The 15,119-nt window shown below is 32.1% G+C and overlaps 1 protein-coding gene and 1 long non-coding RNA gene across 2 annotated transcripts; one reads left to right on the top strand and one right to left on the bottom strand.

The window, feature by feature from the left end:
- Positions 1-532: 532 nt before the first annotated feature.
- Positions 533-1,097, bottom strand: LOC140182533 (uncharacterized). The gene is made up of 2 exons (XR_011878294.1): positions 863-1,097; positions 533-783 (listed from the first exon to the last, which is right to left on the bottom strand). It is a non-coding gene; the product is annotated as an uncharacterized lncRNA (long non-coding RNA).
- A 12,257-nt stretch (positions 1,098-13,354) lies between these two features.
- Positions 13,355-14,446, top strand: LOC112734973 (uncharacterized). The gene has a single exon (XM_025784522.3). The coding sequence runs from the start codon at positions 13,539-13,541 to the stop codon at positions 14,292-14,294; it is 756 nt and encodes a 251-aa protein (XP_025640307.1). The 5' UTR covers positions 13,355-13,538; the 3' UTR covers positions 14,295-14,446.
- Positions 14,447-15,119: the final 673 nt, after the last annotated feature.

The following is a 15,119-nucleotide window of genomic DNA, read 5'->3' as shown; positions in this document are numbered from 1 at the left end:
ACAAAACTGAAAAATCTGACAGATGCATGGGAAAAAAAATTGTTGATTAGAAAAAAAAAAAAAAAAAAAACCACTTCTTCCCATGTTTTATGCTCATTTTCAAATACTAAAAAGCTTGAAGTTTTGTTTGAACTTGATGAGTTGCCAAACGTGCCATGGAGAGGGAACATTAACTTGTTCAAAATGAATGTTGAGCTGGACAGCCTAAAAGTGATACATTAGCTGGAACGGGAACAGTAATGAGAGAATAAGTAGAAGAAATGAAAATAGTTGACATGATTCCAACACCGCAAGTGCTCGAGTCTATCTATAGCTTGGTGTTCTTGTTAGATGGATTTCTGAGGAGGCTCATATATCTCCGTTTCTGTTATTGAACGTTGAGTAGTGGGAACAAAATATTGGCCATTTGATTTAGACGATAGTATTCTAGTGAATGCAAACCAATTTGACAGTGATAGGGCAAAGAAATTCCTAAAACTGGAATACTGAATTATAGTATTTGATATGTCTTGAGAAGAAACACACTCGTCACTAGTTAATTTTAATATTTTATAGCTTACTTATAAATTGTACATTAGCAATGCAAAGAACAAAATTGCTAACTGAAGCTTCAATGTCTGTCTATTAACTTAAAGCACATCATTATAGTGAATAAGCGTCTACTTAAGCCTTCTTGACCCTTGATGCTGTTGTCTTGGATAACCTCTGTTTGTGAGGCATCTCTCATTTTGTTTTTCTCTTCATGTTGCAGAAATTTGAAAATCTTCTGTATCCATCTATTACCTATTGAAAGGAAAACCATCAGTTAAGAAGTTCTATATATATTTGCATAGCTAACATGAAAGAAATTTAATAGGCTTACATATGTAATTATACTACCAGAACATAGCATGTGTCTTCTAGGACCTGAAAATTATACAGTTATTACAATTTATTAATCATAAAACTATCAAGTAAATGGCAGGGCAAATCTCCTTTGGCAAACTAGAAGAGAGCACGTTCAAGTTCTCTACTTCTGTGTGCCAAAGGAGAATTGCACTCTCATTCCGTTGACAGTGCAGCTCAAACTCTTTCAGACCAAGTTTGCGTTTGAGGACATAATCACAAAATGGAAGTATATATATAGTAAGTTATAAGAGCACCTCCTGTTGGATATGCCTGTGAAGGAGTAGGAGCAGCAACAGCATATGCCAGCACAATTCCAAGTTTCCAATTAAAGGTTCTGTTTTGTTCTTTAATGGTCCTGATTCTCTCACCATCAATTCCTTTCAATAACCAAGGAGTGGTCTATATCAAGGTTTCTCTCTATTCTTGTAAAAAAGATGCTTTTCTTTAGAGGAATTGGTCATAATCTCGTTCAATTGTATACATGCATGGAATATCAGTGTTTATATATCAATAATTTTTTCCATGCAGAAGTAGACTTGCTTTTCATCTGCATTATTAAGTTCATAACATGTTCCACTGTTACCATGATCATTATCATTCATGATAGATATGCTTTCTTTTGCTGTGACACTTTTCTACACCGTAGGCAAAGAAATGATCGGATCGTTATATGTATGAATATGTACATAGAAAGACAAAATCTGCTAAGATTATTATTTGTTTAAAGAGTAATCTAAAATTTCAATATTTGATCAATATTTGTATCATTGCCAGTAAATAACCAAAAGGTGGATTTTAAGTGCTGTAAGTAGTCAATGATTAGCCTCAAATCTCTCTTCAGAGGAAGAATATATGTTTAAGCCTACTGATGGAGTTAGCTACTTGAATACAAAGATCCTGCTGATATTACTGGAATTGTATGAAGAAAAGCATAACATTTTAGTAATACTTTACTTTGAAATCAGAAGGGGTTGGAATTTGGAAATTAAACCAATTTGAAAGAATGTAATTAATTCAGGAATAATAGGTATTTGCTACCAGCATATTCTTGGACAAGAAAACAGAAAACACCAGAAGGGAATTATGCCTTCATTTAAGAATTAGTATCAGCCATTTATTACCTTGTAACACACTCACATTTCACTGCTAAATAGACAGGTCTTCCTCATCAAACCTAAATGCATGGAATTTGATAAAACAAATATCTGTGGTAAAACCAATGAGAGAAAATGTGCAGGGGCATGAGCTGTGAGAGACTAAAGGCACAAGTTGGACCACTTTCTTTATAGTAACTAGTTGCTTTGTAGAGGATGTGCTTGGAATATCCTTTGGCTAGTGCATATGTATATGCATTCATTTCTGAGTTAGTTACATCATCCAGTGCGTTATATATAAACAAGGGACACCCCCATATTATTGGTCAACAACAAGAAAGATCACACAGGTGAAGTCATGTGTGGGCACATTACTGGGCAATGACTTCTTTGGCTGTTGGCAATTCAACAGCATCTTGTCATTCAAGTAGTTAGGCTCAGAAGCTTAGCTCACTGCCAAAGAAGATTTGCCCCGCAATTCTCCCTCACATTATATCAACATAAAGCTATGTATATATTGCTTATTGCTAATAAGTTATAACATGTTCACATCATAAGGCATGGTGTGAAACATGTGCTTTTGTAGCTGTCATTTTGTGTGTGGACTTTGGTCACGCAATGACTGCTGAGGAGTTATAATTAATTACAGTATTATGCATGATGCATGGCTTTTAATTGTGTTATGATATGATGTCTACATATACAGTTTAGGTTCGGTGCACAATTATTTGTAGGCTAGTTCCCAATAATTATGCAAAAATAAAATATCATATATAGGTTAGTTGCACATTATTTTTGCCAACCGTCATCATTACCACTGTCTTTGCAAAAATATCAACTAGGGAAAAATGTTTCTCGTCATTTTTTTCCTTTACTTTTCTTTTTATCTTTAGCTTCTTTTGGCAAAAGAATCCTCCTCTGGTTCTCTAAAAAGTCTATGATATTTATTGGTAATTCGTCATCTTTATATATCTTTTGAGTTTCATCAATGTATAAAATGATAAGAATTATTGGTAAATGTGATAAAGGTTTAGAACATATTTCAAAATAATGTGAGTTCGAGTTTTTTCTGTCTTTGTGAGAACTTCTTTAGTATATAGGGTTTATAATTATCTCTTTTAAGTGTTGCCTTGACCTGACTCTGGCTGAAATCATCTAAACTACTATAAATTAAATTAAAAAGTGTTCAAGAAATTTGAAATGGAAACAAGCACCCTGTATGCATGATTGCATGTACAACACGCAAATCGTGTCAGAAATATAATAATAACTGATTCTCACCATTTGTTTCTCAATTGAGGGTGTAAAATATAATTTTTTATTATATATTTTTTAAATAGAACTAAAAAATTATAAAAAAAATTATATGATTTGTACTTTATACTCTCAATTAAAAAATAATTAAGAGAATTTATTTTTTGTTGTGGCCAATAAATTAGTCCGATTTATTTAGGTCTAGTCTGTTTAAATTTGTGGGTTATATGCATAGGCTTATTTATTTTTTGTTTGTTTACGGACCACAATTTTTAGACCATAACCATTTATGATTAATCTGATATGTTATACGAGTTGGTCTATTTATTTTTGTTTTTTAAAAAATAATTTAAATAATTATTATTTTCAAGTCAAAAAATCTTAAATAAACAGAGACTTTTAGTTAATGAGTTGAATTTTCAGGTTAGATTATAAAAATTTTGTTAAAGTGCTCTCTTTTTAGAAATACAAAAATAATAATAATAATAACGTGTTTCTGTTTAATCTGCAAAGTCAGCAAACTGGCCCTTTTAACCTGAAATTTGAACAGATCTAATTTTAAAAGTAAAAGACTAGAAGTTCGTCCATATTGAATAATCCGACTATATTTTTATTTTTGTCGTGGATTAATCCTACGAATTTAATCTATTTTAATGGATTTATTCAAAACATAAGCCCAAAAAAGGGGTGGGTTCTCAATTGGGCTTCACCCAATTATCCAGCGCATATCAATTTCTCCAAGGTGTTGCCGTTCTCTTTTAATCTTTCTTGCAGTCATTGACTGTAAAATTCATTTCCTTTTTCATAGTAACTAATTTAGTTTGACACTTTCAGAAATTTTTTGTGAGAAAAAATGCAACGGAAGTATGCCACGCGACACGCGACTCGCGACATATCATATAATCATATATCACATGTGACATGTTACATACATTAATAACATCTTCATATTTTATTTTTATTAAAGTATAATCTTATTTTAAAAATATTTTGCACATATAACTGATTGTGTATTACTACATAGTGATAGTAATATTTTTCCAATTCATTACAAATCATCTAAATAGAGGAATATGATTAAATAACTTACAAATATCGTTATAAAGCATTTTAGATGATTTTTATATTAAAACTAATAATATATTATTTCTAAATTCAATTAAAAAAATATATACTAAAAATAAAATTAAACATGTTTATAGATAATTATACTTTAGAAATTTTAAGTTCAAAAAATTATTTTTTTTGGTTAAGACATAATAAAAACATATGTTGGAAGGACAATAGATGATCGTAATTAAAATATATAAAAGTGTGTATCCATGCGATGTACGAAAAATATTTATTTATTTTTATTTATATCTGAAGTATATATTTCGAGAATTACCTGAAACAGATAAATTTGGACCTAAACGTGAGGTCCAGACTCTTATTGGGGTGGCGTCCAACGTCTTTTAGTGCCGAGGTACCGCCGTCCAAGTTCCTCGTGAGGGAGTAGGGGTGGTATCTGCAAGGAACTCTAATATTTAAGTCAACAAGAGTTTTAGGCAAGTTTTTTAGTAGATTGGAGTTATAAGAATGCCTGAAGGTGTTAGGTATTTATAAGTGTATATACAGAGCCAGTAGCACCCTTTAAGTAGTTTCACCTTTGGTGGTGGACCGGTTACTCCCTTTTGTTATGGAGGACGTTGAGATCTCCTTTTTGGATGAGTAGGAGAGATAGTAGGAGTTGGTTACTTATTAAGATAAGTAGGGTTGAACTCACATTGTTACGTTCGACCTCTATGAAGTCGAGCGGGTGTTGGCGTGACTATGTATGCAGATTTGGGCTTTATGCATTTTGGGCCTAGCTAGGTAATTGGCTAGAGTATGAACAGTGTCCTTACTTGAGGTCGAACTTCATTGGTTCGGGCTCAAGCATTCTCAAGTCGGTCTTGATTTCTTGTGGCCTTCATATTATCATGTTGGGTATGTTGCCTTTCTTTGAGCTAGGTTAGGTACTCGACGTATTTTTGGATCTGAATGTTACGTCTTTTCGTAACCGTTCGTGCGTCTTTTCAGTTACCTTGGTAACCATGCATGCCATTAAATGAGGGGTAAATGTACCATTTTGTCCCTTGGGGCTATAAAAACATAATTGCTTTCTCTTTCTTCTTTTTCATTTTAACTTCTGAAAACTTACATCATTTCTCTCGAAATCTCTCTTGTTCTTTGCTTCCATTAAATCTTTACCCAAGATTTCTCTATTTTAAAGTTCAGTTCCGGTTCAAGTTTCACATTTGGGGATTGTTCAGTATTGCCATCATAGTTATTCCTTATGTTCTTCGAGAAGATTGGTTTTTTCCTCTTCTTCTTTATCTATCTTTTGCCGTTACTGGTTGATGTTCTTTGGTAAAGCTTTATGTTGTTGTTTTTTTGCAAATATTGGTTCTTAATGTTTGCTTGTAGAAGTTTCTGCCTTTTTCCATTCTTTTTTATTATCCTGATTATCGTGAACCTTCATTACTGTTTTCAAGAACTTGTAGAACTGGGTAGAAAGAGTTTGTAAAATCTGGTAGAATCTAAATTTGCTGGATTTGTGATTTTGTTGTTGAATTCTGGGAATTTTATCTTGCCCCACAAATGATGCTATTTTTGTTCTGAGTAATGGCGCCATTTTGTATTATGGTAGAGCAGGTTGAATGTCCCATTGGTGAGGATGGTCTGACCCTTTTTGTATGTCGTGTTGTTGTTCCCGATTTGCAGCTCGTGATTTTATATGGTGACAACTTTTTTTTGTAGGTATAAGGCTTTATGTCTCGCTCAATAGTCCTCAGCATGTCTACTAAAATTCCTTTCGACTTAGATTGGATAGACTTTAATATTTTTTCTGGCATTCCTGTAGTTGATAATGAGTATATAGAGACATTTCGTAGGTAGCATAGGCTTTGTAGGGGGAGGGAGGATGAGGAGAAGTATGAGATAGTGGCCCCTAACCCTGAGGATAGGTTGCCTTCCCCGACTTGATAAATTAGAACATCATTTCATTTTTATGTATGAGGGCTTTTTCACTAAGTTGGGGGGTGAGTCTTCCCTTTTCCGACTTTGAGTTGGAAATCCTTCGTATTTGTAAAGTTGTCCCTTCTCAACTTCACCCTAACTCCTAGGATTTCATGAAAGCTTACCAGCTAGTTAGTTGGGAGCTTGATCTTCCGTTGTGTTCTAAAGTTTTCTTTTACCTTTTCCATCTTACTAAACTATTTAGTTCTAAAAAATAACATTGGATTTCTTTCTGAGCTATTCAGGGGAGGAAAGTATTCTCCATTTTTGATGATTCATTTCATGATTTTAAGAATTATTTCTTCAAGGCCTAACCTGTGGAGAGTGCCTGACCTTTTTTCTTAAATGAAAGAGAGGAGCCCATGTTTAGCTCGTACTGGAAGGAGGTCCCCAACATTATCAACTATAATCTTGAGGACTTAGATGAATTGGAGGAGTGTGTAATGTCTGTATTTTATGAGTGTTGGGGCCGAGCTCCTAATCTTGACACCAAGAAATTGTTGATAGGAAAGTCAAGCTATGTTTGTACCGAGCTAGGTAGTTAGATTTTCTTTGATGAATACTTTTGCTATTGATGTCTGAGTTATATAACGTGAGTTTCTTTTATTGTTTTTGTCCTTTGTAGCGAAGATGATCAACGGTTTGGATGCACTACAAAGAGTTCGGCATGCCAAAAAGAATGCCGCTACTCGGGCCATCCAGCTGAAAGAGGTCGGCAAGTTGGGTGACACTTCTTCTCCTTCAAAGTCGGATTCATCTTTTTCCCAATCTGCAAAGTTTATCATCCCTTTTCCTCCACCTTTGAACACAGAAACTCTGCCCTGAACTGTTTTCCCCGTGCCTCCCTTTTCTACCAAGGTTCTCAAAAGTGAAAAACTCCTTCTTCCGATCTTGACAATGTCCACGACAAAAATTTTGACGCTATTTCTTTTTTGTGAGGAGCATAACATTCCTTATAGTCATATAAATATGGATGATATCTCTCTTAAAAAGCATTTGGAGGTGCTTGTCTGGGGAGGTATCTGAACAACAGGGGTGTGTTTCGTCCTCCTAAAACAATTGGAAGCAACTCCACTTGGCTCTATTCAAAGGAAAGTGATCGATCTCCAAGCTGAGGTCACTTCTCTTTGGGAGAGCAAGTCAGAATTGGAGGTCGAAAAGGGAATTCTTAGTTCCGACCTTTCAAAGCTTCGTGAGAGGGTGAAGTAGTCCGAGGTGGCTGGTGCCATGGCCGACAGGTTGCAGAAGAAGGCTGAGGAGAGCTATACCCATATTTTTAGGGAGAAACTGGATTTAAAGGAAGATTTGGCTAAGGCGAGGGAGCAATATGCTATCTTGGAGGAGTCGGTAGTTGAGGGAATGGACGAGTTAACAGAGAATATGAAGGTTCAGTTCCGACTTCCAGCACTCGAGATTGACCTTTCTCCCATTGATCCCGACAAAGTCATGATTGATGGGAGGATATTTCCTCCTAAAGCTGAGTCCATTCCCATTGAGGACCCAAAGACATCTGATGCCTGAGTTGAGGAAGCTCTTACGGAATTTGCCATTCCCCCAGCCGAGACTCTCCCTTCTACTCAAATTGATGAAGCTGCCTCTATGGTTATTGATGAACAGGACCCTCCTCTCTTAGTTTTATTTTCAAACTTTGTTCTTATATTTGGTGGCCCGCTTGTGAGTCTTTTAAACACTTTTTTGTAATAGTTGAAGTAGTTTGAATATTATGTTGCCCCTATTTGGGCTTTTAAAAATTTTTTCACGCTTATTTTGATTTTATAAGTGTGTTATAGTATTCTGATTTGAGTGTGGTAACTGTGGTTTTGTTTGCTTCTTTGTAATTTTTCAAATATCACTTAACAAACTTTTTATCGTTTAAGGATGCTATCATTTTTTAAAGAATCGGTAATATTTTTACAAAGTATTTTGGATACTTTGTTTGGATTTTTCCCCTTTTCATAACATTTTGACCAAACTATTATAAGGTCGGGTAATAATCTGATTTCTTATTGTCGAGATTTGAACCCGATCTTAATAGGTTGGTCTTGTTTTATTATCAAGTTACTTTTGTGATTCGTTTTAGGCTTGCCTCTTTACTAACTTATTTTTGTACAAGTAGCTTAATAAGGTCGGACCACGATCTGTTTATATAACTTCTTACACCGATTTAGATCTCATTGCTTATTTTGCCAACCATCTAGATCGGTGTAAGACCTCAAATTTTTAGAAATTAAATTATGAACTAATTGAGATTTATGGTATTTAATTATGATTCTTTATTTTTAGAAAATTATCTTATGAAAAAGTAATTAAATCCAAGTTATGAGGTTTTGAGTTTTAAATCAATTAGAAATTTAGAACTCATATAATTCTTTATAGTAATGGGGTATTTTTCTATTTATAATTTAAACGTTTAGTAATTGAAAAATAATGAAAATTTTATATGCTTTAAATTAAATATATTGATTTTGAACCTTATTTAATAAATAAAATAAAATTAATTTAATTATCTCTAATTATTGAATTAGAGTACGCTGGTGCGGAATTCGAATGTCTACAAACTAACCGGCAAGTGCACCAAGTCGTACCAAATAATACCTCAGGTGAGTGAAGGTCGATCCCATGAGGATTGATGGACCAAGAAATAATGGTTGAGTGATTCACTTAGTCAGACAAGCAGAAAATAGTATTTTTGGTTCAAAAACATTAAACAATAATTCAGAAAATTTAGAAAGCAAACAGTAAATTTGGTGTGAAAGTTATATGAGAGACAGTTAAGGTTTTGGAGTTGTTTACTTTCCAGATTTCTATTTCTTACCAACTATTTTAATCATTCAAGATTCAATTCATGGCAAACTGTAGTTGACTAAACCCTAATTCCTTAGTAATTTAGTCTCCTCTAACCTAGTTAACCGCAAATTCCTTGGTCACTTAATTTCGATTAGAGATTCAAGTCCAATTCTAGTTTATTAGCCACAAAAACCGTAATTACTCAAATATAAGAGGATTATGTGTCACGTATCCTGTTAAGTCAAAGCAATTAGTGTTCAGGAGGAATTACTTTCAAGCTTTTATCCAAGTAAATTACTTTTCCAAGATTTAACAAGAACCCAAATAGAAAAAAGGTTATTTTCTAATATACCCTAATCCCTAAGATGAAGAATGAAAGCAATTCAATTTAAATCAATACATTAATTAAAATAGAGTAGTAATAGTATCAATCCCTAAAATAAATAGAACTCCTAACCTTAATCAAGGAGATTCAGTTGCTTATGACTCAAAGAGAAAACTAGGGTTTAAAAGTGTGTAAAGAATAATAATAGACTGCTCAAACATTTTGACCAAGAATAATAATACACTACCATGAAAGCATTTCCATAAGAAGGAATTATATTATTCAGACAAATTTTAATTTTTCTAACAGAAAAAAAAAGAAAATTAAAAAAAAAAATATCACAGTAGGACAAAAAAAATATAACATAATACTGAATGTATTTAGATTGAAGTTTAATCTTAAACTGAGATAAAATACATAAACCACAAATCAAGAGAGATAAAATTAAATTACCTATTTCCTGTAATTTTTTAGTATTTTTTACTAATACAAATGGAACAAAATAAAGACCTTTAAGTAGCAATTCCATTATTAGTGCAATAAATTTTAATATAAAAACACACAAATAAGAGATAATATTAAGAAAAATTAGATGGAGTAGAGTTTCTTTAAAAAAAAGTTTTTCACACAACAATAACAAAAGACAAGATGTTTATCCTATCATTGGACAATGGAGACTCAAGTTAAAGGGAATGAGTTTACATACATTAAAATACTAAAAATACATTACAATTAAAAGAGAAAAATTACTTGCAAGATAATTATTTAAAATATTTCGGATAATTTGACGGTCAAAGCAATGCTCAAATGAAATAGTGAAAAGAAATACAATTTAATTTGTAAGAACTGGAATTTTTCACTCGATTTATATTTATTTTAAAAAATATTAATAGACTTCACATAAATGTTTTATCAAAACTTAAGTGTGTTTCTAATATTTATGAAAATTTTGGTTACTTTACCATTAACGGTGTGCCGATAATATATATTCTTTTTTAGATTATATGATATGATACTACTCAAACTAAAAGTAAGTTAATAAGATACAGTTATGACGACTAAAAATTTTTGATATGGAAGTAAAATGAGTGATATACTTTAATATGGTAATTTTTGGTATTTTTTAAAATTATAGGAGTACACAAATCGGACCATGCGAGTTGTTTGATTTTAAAATTTTACTTAAGAAATCACATGGTCTAACTTGTGGTTGGACAAATATAAATTTCGGAAACTAGAAAACAAATTGAAATGGAATATCAAACGCAGCTCGAACTGTTCGTTTACTGATAAAAAACTCGCATGATTAGAGTTCTGTTTCACTGACACTACATAACTGTAAAACACCTATATTTTCCATATCCGAGTTTAACGCCACTTTTACTTCTATATTCAAATTAAAAAGCGCAAAGATGACAGCATGGGATAAAAAAAATGGCAAAAAGCCATCAATCCATATGGTACCGTGTGGGAAGCACGTGATGCACGTGTAGAATTAGGCTTATTTAACAGTATCCCTTTAAACTTGGTGGAATTCGCATTATTCAGCAAGTGCCTACTGCCCAGTCAACATCCAGATTTCATCAAACAGAATATTCTCCACGAGGATGGGAACTCTTATAATATAATATAATATTCTATTTTTCTCCTTTTCCCCTCTCATTAGTACATGCTTAATTTAAATATTAAAAGAAAAGTATGTCCAATTATTTAATCGATTACGCTTATGAACTCGGTTTTCAAGTATAACCTAGACGCAATTTTGACTTCAACCAACAAGACTCTGTCAGGAGTCGACCCGTGTCTATACCAGTTTTATTTTAATTTATTTTTATGTCAAATTAAAGGTGTTTCGACTATTATTTATGTAAAATTAAATATAATTTTATTTATCATATTTCTATCAAAGGTTATTAAAATTTTTTATAGATGTATTGAAAAATCTAAAAACTTTTAATTATTTCTCAACAAAATATGTTTTATTAAAAACCTTAATAAATATTCTTAGCTAAACACAATCAAATAATAGCTAACATAACTGTTAGGTGTTAATTTGTCATTATTGGCCAATGAATAGTTGAGATACGTTCACAACACACTCTTTCTCTTCCGCTGGTTTTAAGTATCAACATTTTGAATTTTAATATTAATACTTAATAAGATGAAGAATTATAAAGAGAGGTGAACACTTTTGATTTTTTTCTTTAAAAAAATACTTTGTGAGGCTCAAACACGAAAGTATTAATAAAATATCAACACAACTATTAATCAATCTTGAATTAGAGACACATGTAAATATATGAGTGAAGTTTTATGTTTTTGGTTAAAATAGATTGTTAGCTGACAGTGTCCAAAATTAAGAGAATAAATTTAAAATTATTCAAAAGGGAAAAAGAATTAAGAGAATACAAAATTAAGAAAATAAATGCATGTGTATTATATTGTCTTTATAATCTTGTTCACACATGTCAGCAAAAGACATTTATAATTATATAATTAGGTTGACACACATTTATAATTATCCTAATGTTGCGCTATCACGTGCATCATATTTTAACGTAAGCTCTTGTAACTACCGTGGAGTGAGTCGCAGTCCAATAATCCATGGCCCAACCTAATAATTAGATAAGACATTAATTACACCCAATATAAAATGCAAGAAAAAATGGAAATTAACATTTGTATGAAGTTCAAATATCTCTGGGCACTGCATTAAATAAATTTATATTTGAAAAAATTCAAACACTCAGTGGCCTTAAAGATGCTGTTCTGAAAGGAAATTGCCAACCGCATTACCACAATGACATGGGGATCTATCCAAGCTTTGTGTAATTTGGAAGCAACTAATTGTTGCTATTATTGTCAATACTATACTAATAATAAAGCCATTAATTTTACATCAGAACCGCTTGGTGTAATCATCAATCAAACAAGAAAGAGTTCCAACCAGCACACTCAGCACACAAGATTTCATAGACCAATTAAGACCCAAAAGAGGGAATCTTTTTTTAATATAAAGCTAATTAAATTTTGATTTAATTATAATTTTTTCGTTATTATAATTTTGAATTAGTAAATTATTTTGATGATTTTACTATTCAAATCATATTATGTTAGTCAATTCAATATTCAAGAAATAATGGTTTCAATAATAATTTCTCTAGATAAAATGATAAGTGGTGATATGAACTATCCGCCAAATTAAATATTATATCCAGCTTTATCTAGTAGCATCCATAGAATTCAGTCAATTCACTGTTCATTCACCTCAATCAACCATTTCGCATTTGCCACCTTTTGATTCATGATGATTGATGAAGCCACCTCAAAAAACATATGGACTTTTCTCACTTTTTTTTTAAATTAATAATATTATAAAATATCATTTTTTTAAGTGAAACAAAAATGATGTGAATGCAGTTCAGAATATTAATTGAAAAAAAATATATATAGGATACCAATATGGTTAATTTATTGTCTATAATAATTAATTATTATATTTTAAACACATGTATAAAGAAATATATCTAAAAAATATATTTATAAAAATATTTTTATTAGATTTAATTATAAAAAAAATATTTTTATTAGACACATCCACAAAGACATTTTCATAAAATATTATAAATAAGAGTCGACAAAAATTGACAGAAATAACGTTAGTAACGTAACGAAAAAAAATTAACACGTGTCCTTTTTTTTCTCAAGAACAAAAAACAAAACTTCCAATCGAAAAAACAGAAAAAAAAAGTTCAACACTTCAACAAACTAATATATATTAAAATTAGTCTTTATAATTAATTATTAATATAAAATATATATTAAAAATAAATTAAATCACAGATTATATTTATATATAAATAAATTTATTACTAATTTTAATAGTTAAATCTAACGTCCAAATAACATTTTTAATTTTCATAAATAAATGTCCCCAAGAGCCCTCAAATGCAAAACGTGTAAATAATAGGCTATTTTTCCCTTTAGTAATTTGAGGCTAAGAGGAAGGGCAAAAAGGTCATAAAGCGGAGTATATATATACATATATGTAGGTATGAGCATTATGTAGGTAATTTCTTCCTTGTCTGCACGCAACAATTATTCTGATTCACAGGGTTTTCATTTTGATTTGTTTTCGAAAGCCGCCGTTGATGGAAACAGAAGCTGCTGCTGTCTTGAACCTCTTTGATTCTTGCTGGTTTGAGCTCAATGTATTGATGAAAAGCTCAACAATAATCCCACCAAAAGCAACAAGTTCTGCAGAAAATCTAGATCATAAGGTGAGAGGAGAAGAAGAAGAAGAAGAAATATCAGAGTCAGCATCAAAGCTTGCACGGATCCAAACAAGTACTCATAGCAGGTCGATGAGTGACCAATCCGTGGAAGCAACAAGCTTCAAGCATGAATCTATGTCACCAGATTCCGTCCTTATGATCCCCTCAAAGCTCCAAACCATTCTTTCGGGAAAAGAAGCCACAGACTCAGAAGAAGAACCTCATCAGAACCCTCCGCATGAGGCAGTAGTGTTGGTACCTGAGAAGAACACGAAGAAGAAGAAGAAGAGGAGGGAAACAAAGAGTTTGTCAGACCTTGAGTTTGAGGAGCTAAAAGGGTTCATGGATTTGGGTTTTGTTTTCTCAGAAGAGGACAAAGACTCAACCTTGGCTTCAATCATTCCTGGGTTGCAGAGGTTAGGGAAGAAAGAAAGCTCAGATTCTGATGAATCAATGGTTCAAAGGCCTTATCTTTCAGAAGCATGGGAGGTTTATTGTTATGATAAGAAAAAGAAAGAGAAAGAGAAAGAGAATCCATTGATGAATTGGAAGTTCCCTGCTGTAAACAATGAAACTGACATCAAAGATAGCCTCAGATGGTGGGCTCACACTGTTGCTTCCAGTGTCAGATGAACCAATCAAAATCCCTATTTTTTCTTCTTTCCACATTCCCATTTTGCTAATTTTTCCTCCAATTTTTTTTCTCTATTTATTGTGATATCCGAAAACTTGTACATTGTAAATTTAGCCAAAAAATGAAGGAAATTTTTCATTTGGAGTTTGAATTCTGTTCTGGCAGATTGTTGTTAGGACTGTATCTTGTATGAGATTAAAGAGAGAATATTATTTGGTTGCTTAGCCAAAGAATTTAACTTACAATTTTAAAATAGCAAATAGTAGTAATAATAAAAATTGGGGTGTTAGTTACAAGGTGATTGGCGTAAGCAGTTAAGCACAATGGGGTAAAGAGGTAGACGGATACAGTGACAGAGTACTTCAAACAACAGAAGCATTATGGCATTCAAGTGCACCACAAAAGTTGCTGTAGCTTTTGGTAACTATTAGTGTTGTAAGTTGTATGATTAGCTCAGGTTATGTCTTGAGAAAAAACCTTAGAATTCTTGGTACTCAATATACTACTTTAGTAGTTTTTTCACTTTATGGTCTCTTTTGTGCGTTATGTTGCTTGGGTTAGGGAGAGAGAGAAAATGAGAAGTTGCAAAATCTAATGCTAGAGCCTCTTGTGAAAACATCGAAAATGATTTTAAAGGGAAAACTGATAATGAAACAAAATTTAAGAGGTGGAATGTGATAAAAACTATGATTCAGAAGATGTATAGAAGGGGAATTAAGGTAGTGTTTGGTTGTTGAGACACACAATTTTAAAAGATATGTTAGTGCATAAATTGACACAAATTACATGAATTCAGTGTACCTCCAATAAGTTGAGACACAAAA

This window comes from Arachis hypogaea, chromosome 20 (assembly GCF_003086295.3).
Source record: "Arachis hypogaea cultivar Tifrunner chromosome 20, arahy.Tifrunner.gnm2.J5K5, whole genome shotgun sequence".
NCBI classification, from domain to species: domain Eukaryota; kingdom Viridiplantae; phylum Streptophyta; class Magnoliopsida; order Fabales; family Fabaceae; genus Arachis; species Arachis hypogaea.
Note: the sequence above shows the minus strand (reverse complement) of the source record. Positions and strands in the feature narration are given on the sequence as shown.

What these genes read in the sequence shown, in the direction of transcription:
- LOC112734973 (XM_025784522.3), top strand. Translation starts at nt 13,539, where the DNA reads ATGGAAACAGAAGCTGCTGCTGTCTTGAACCTCTTTGATTCTTGCTGG.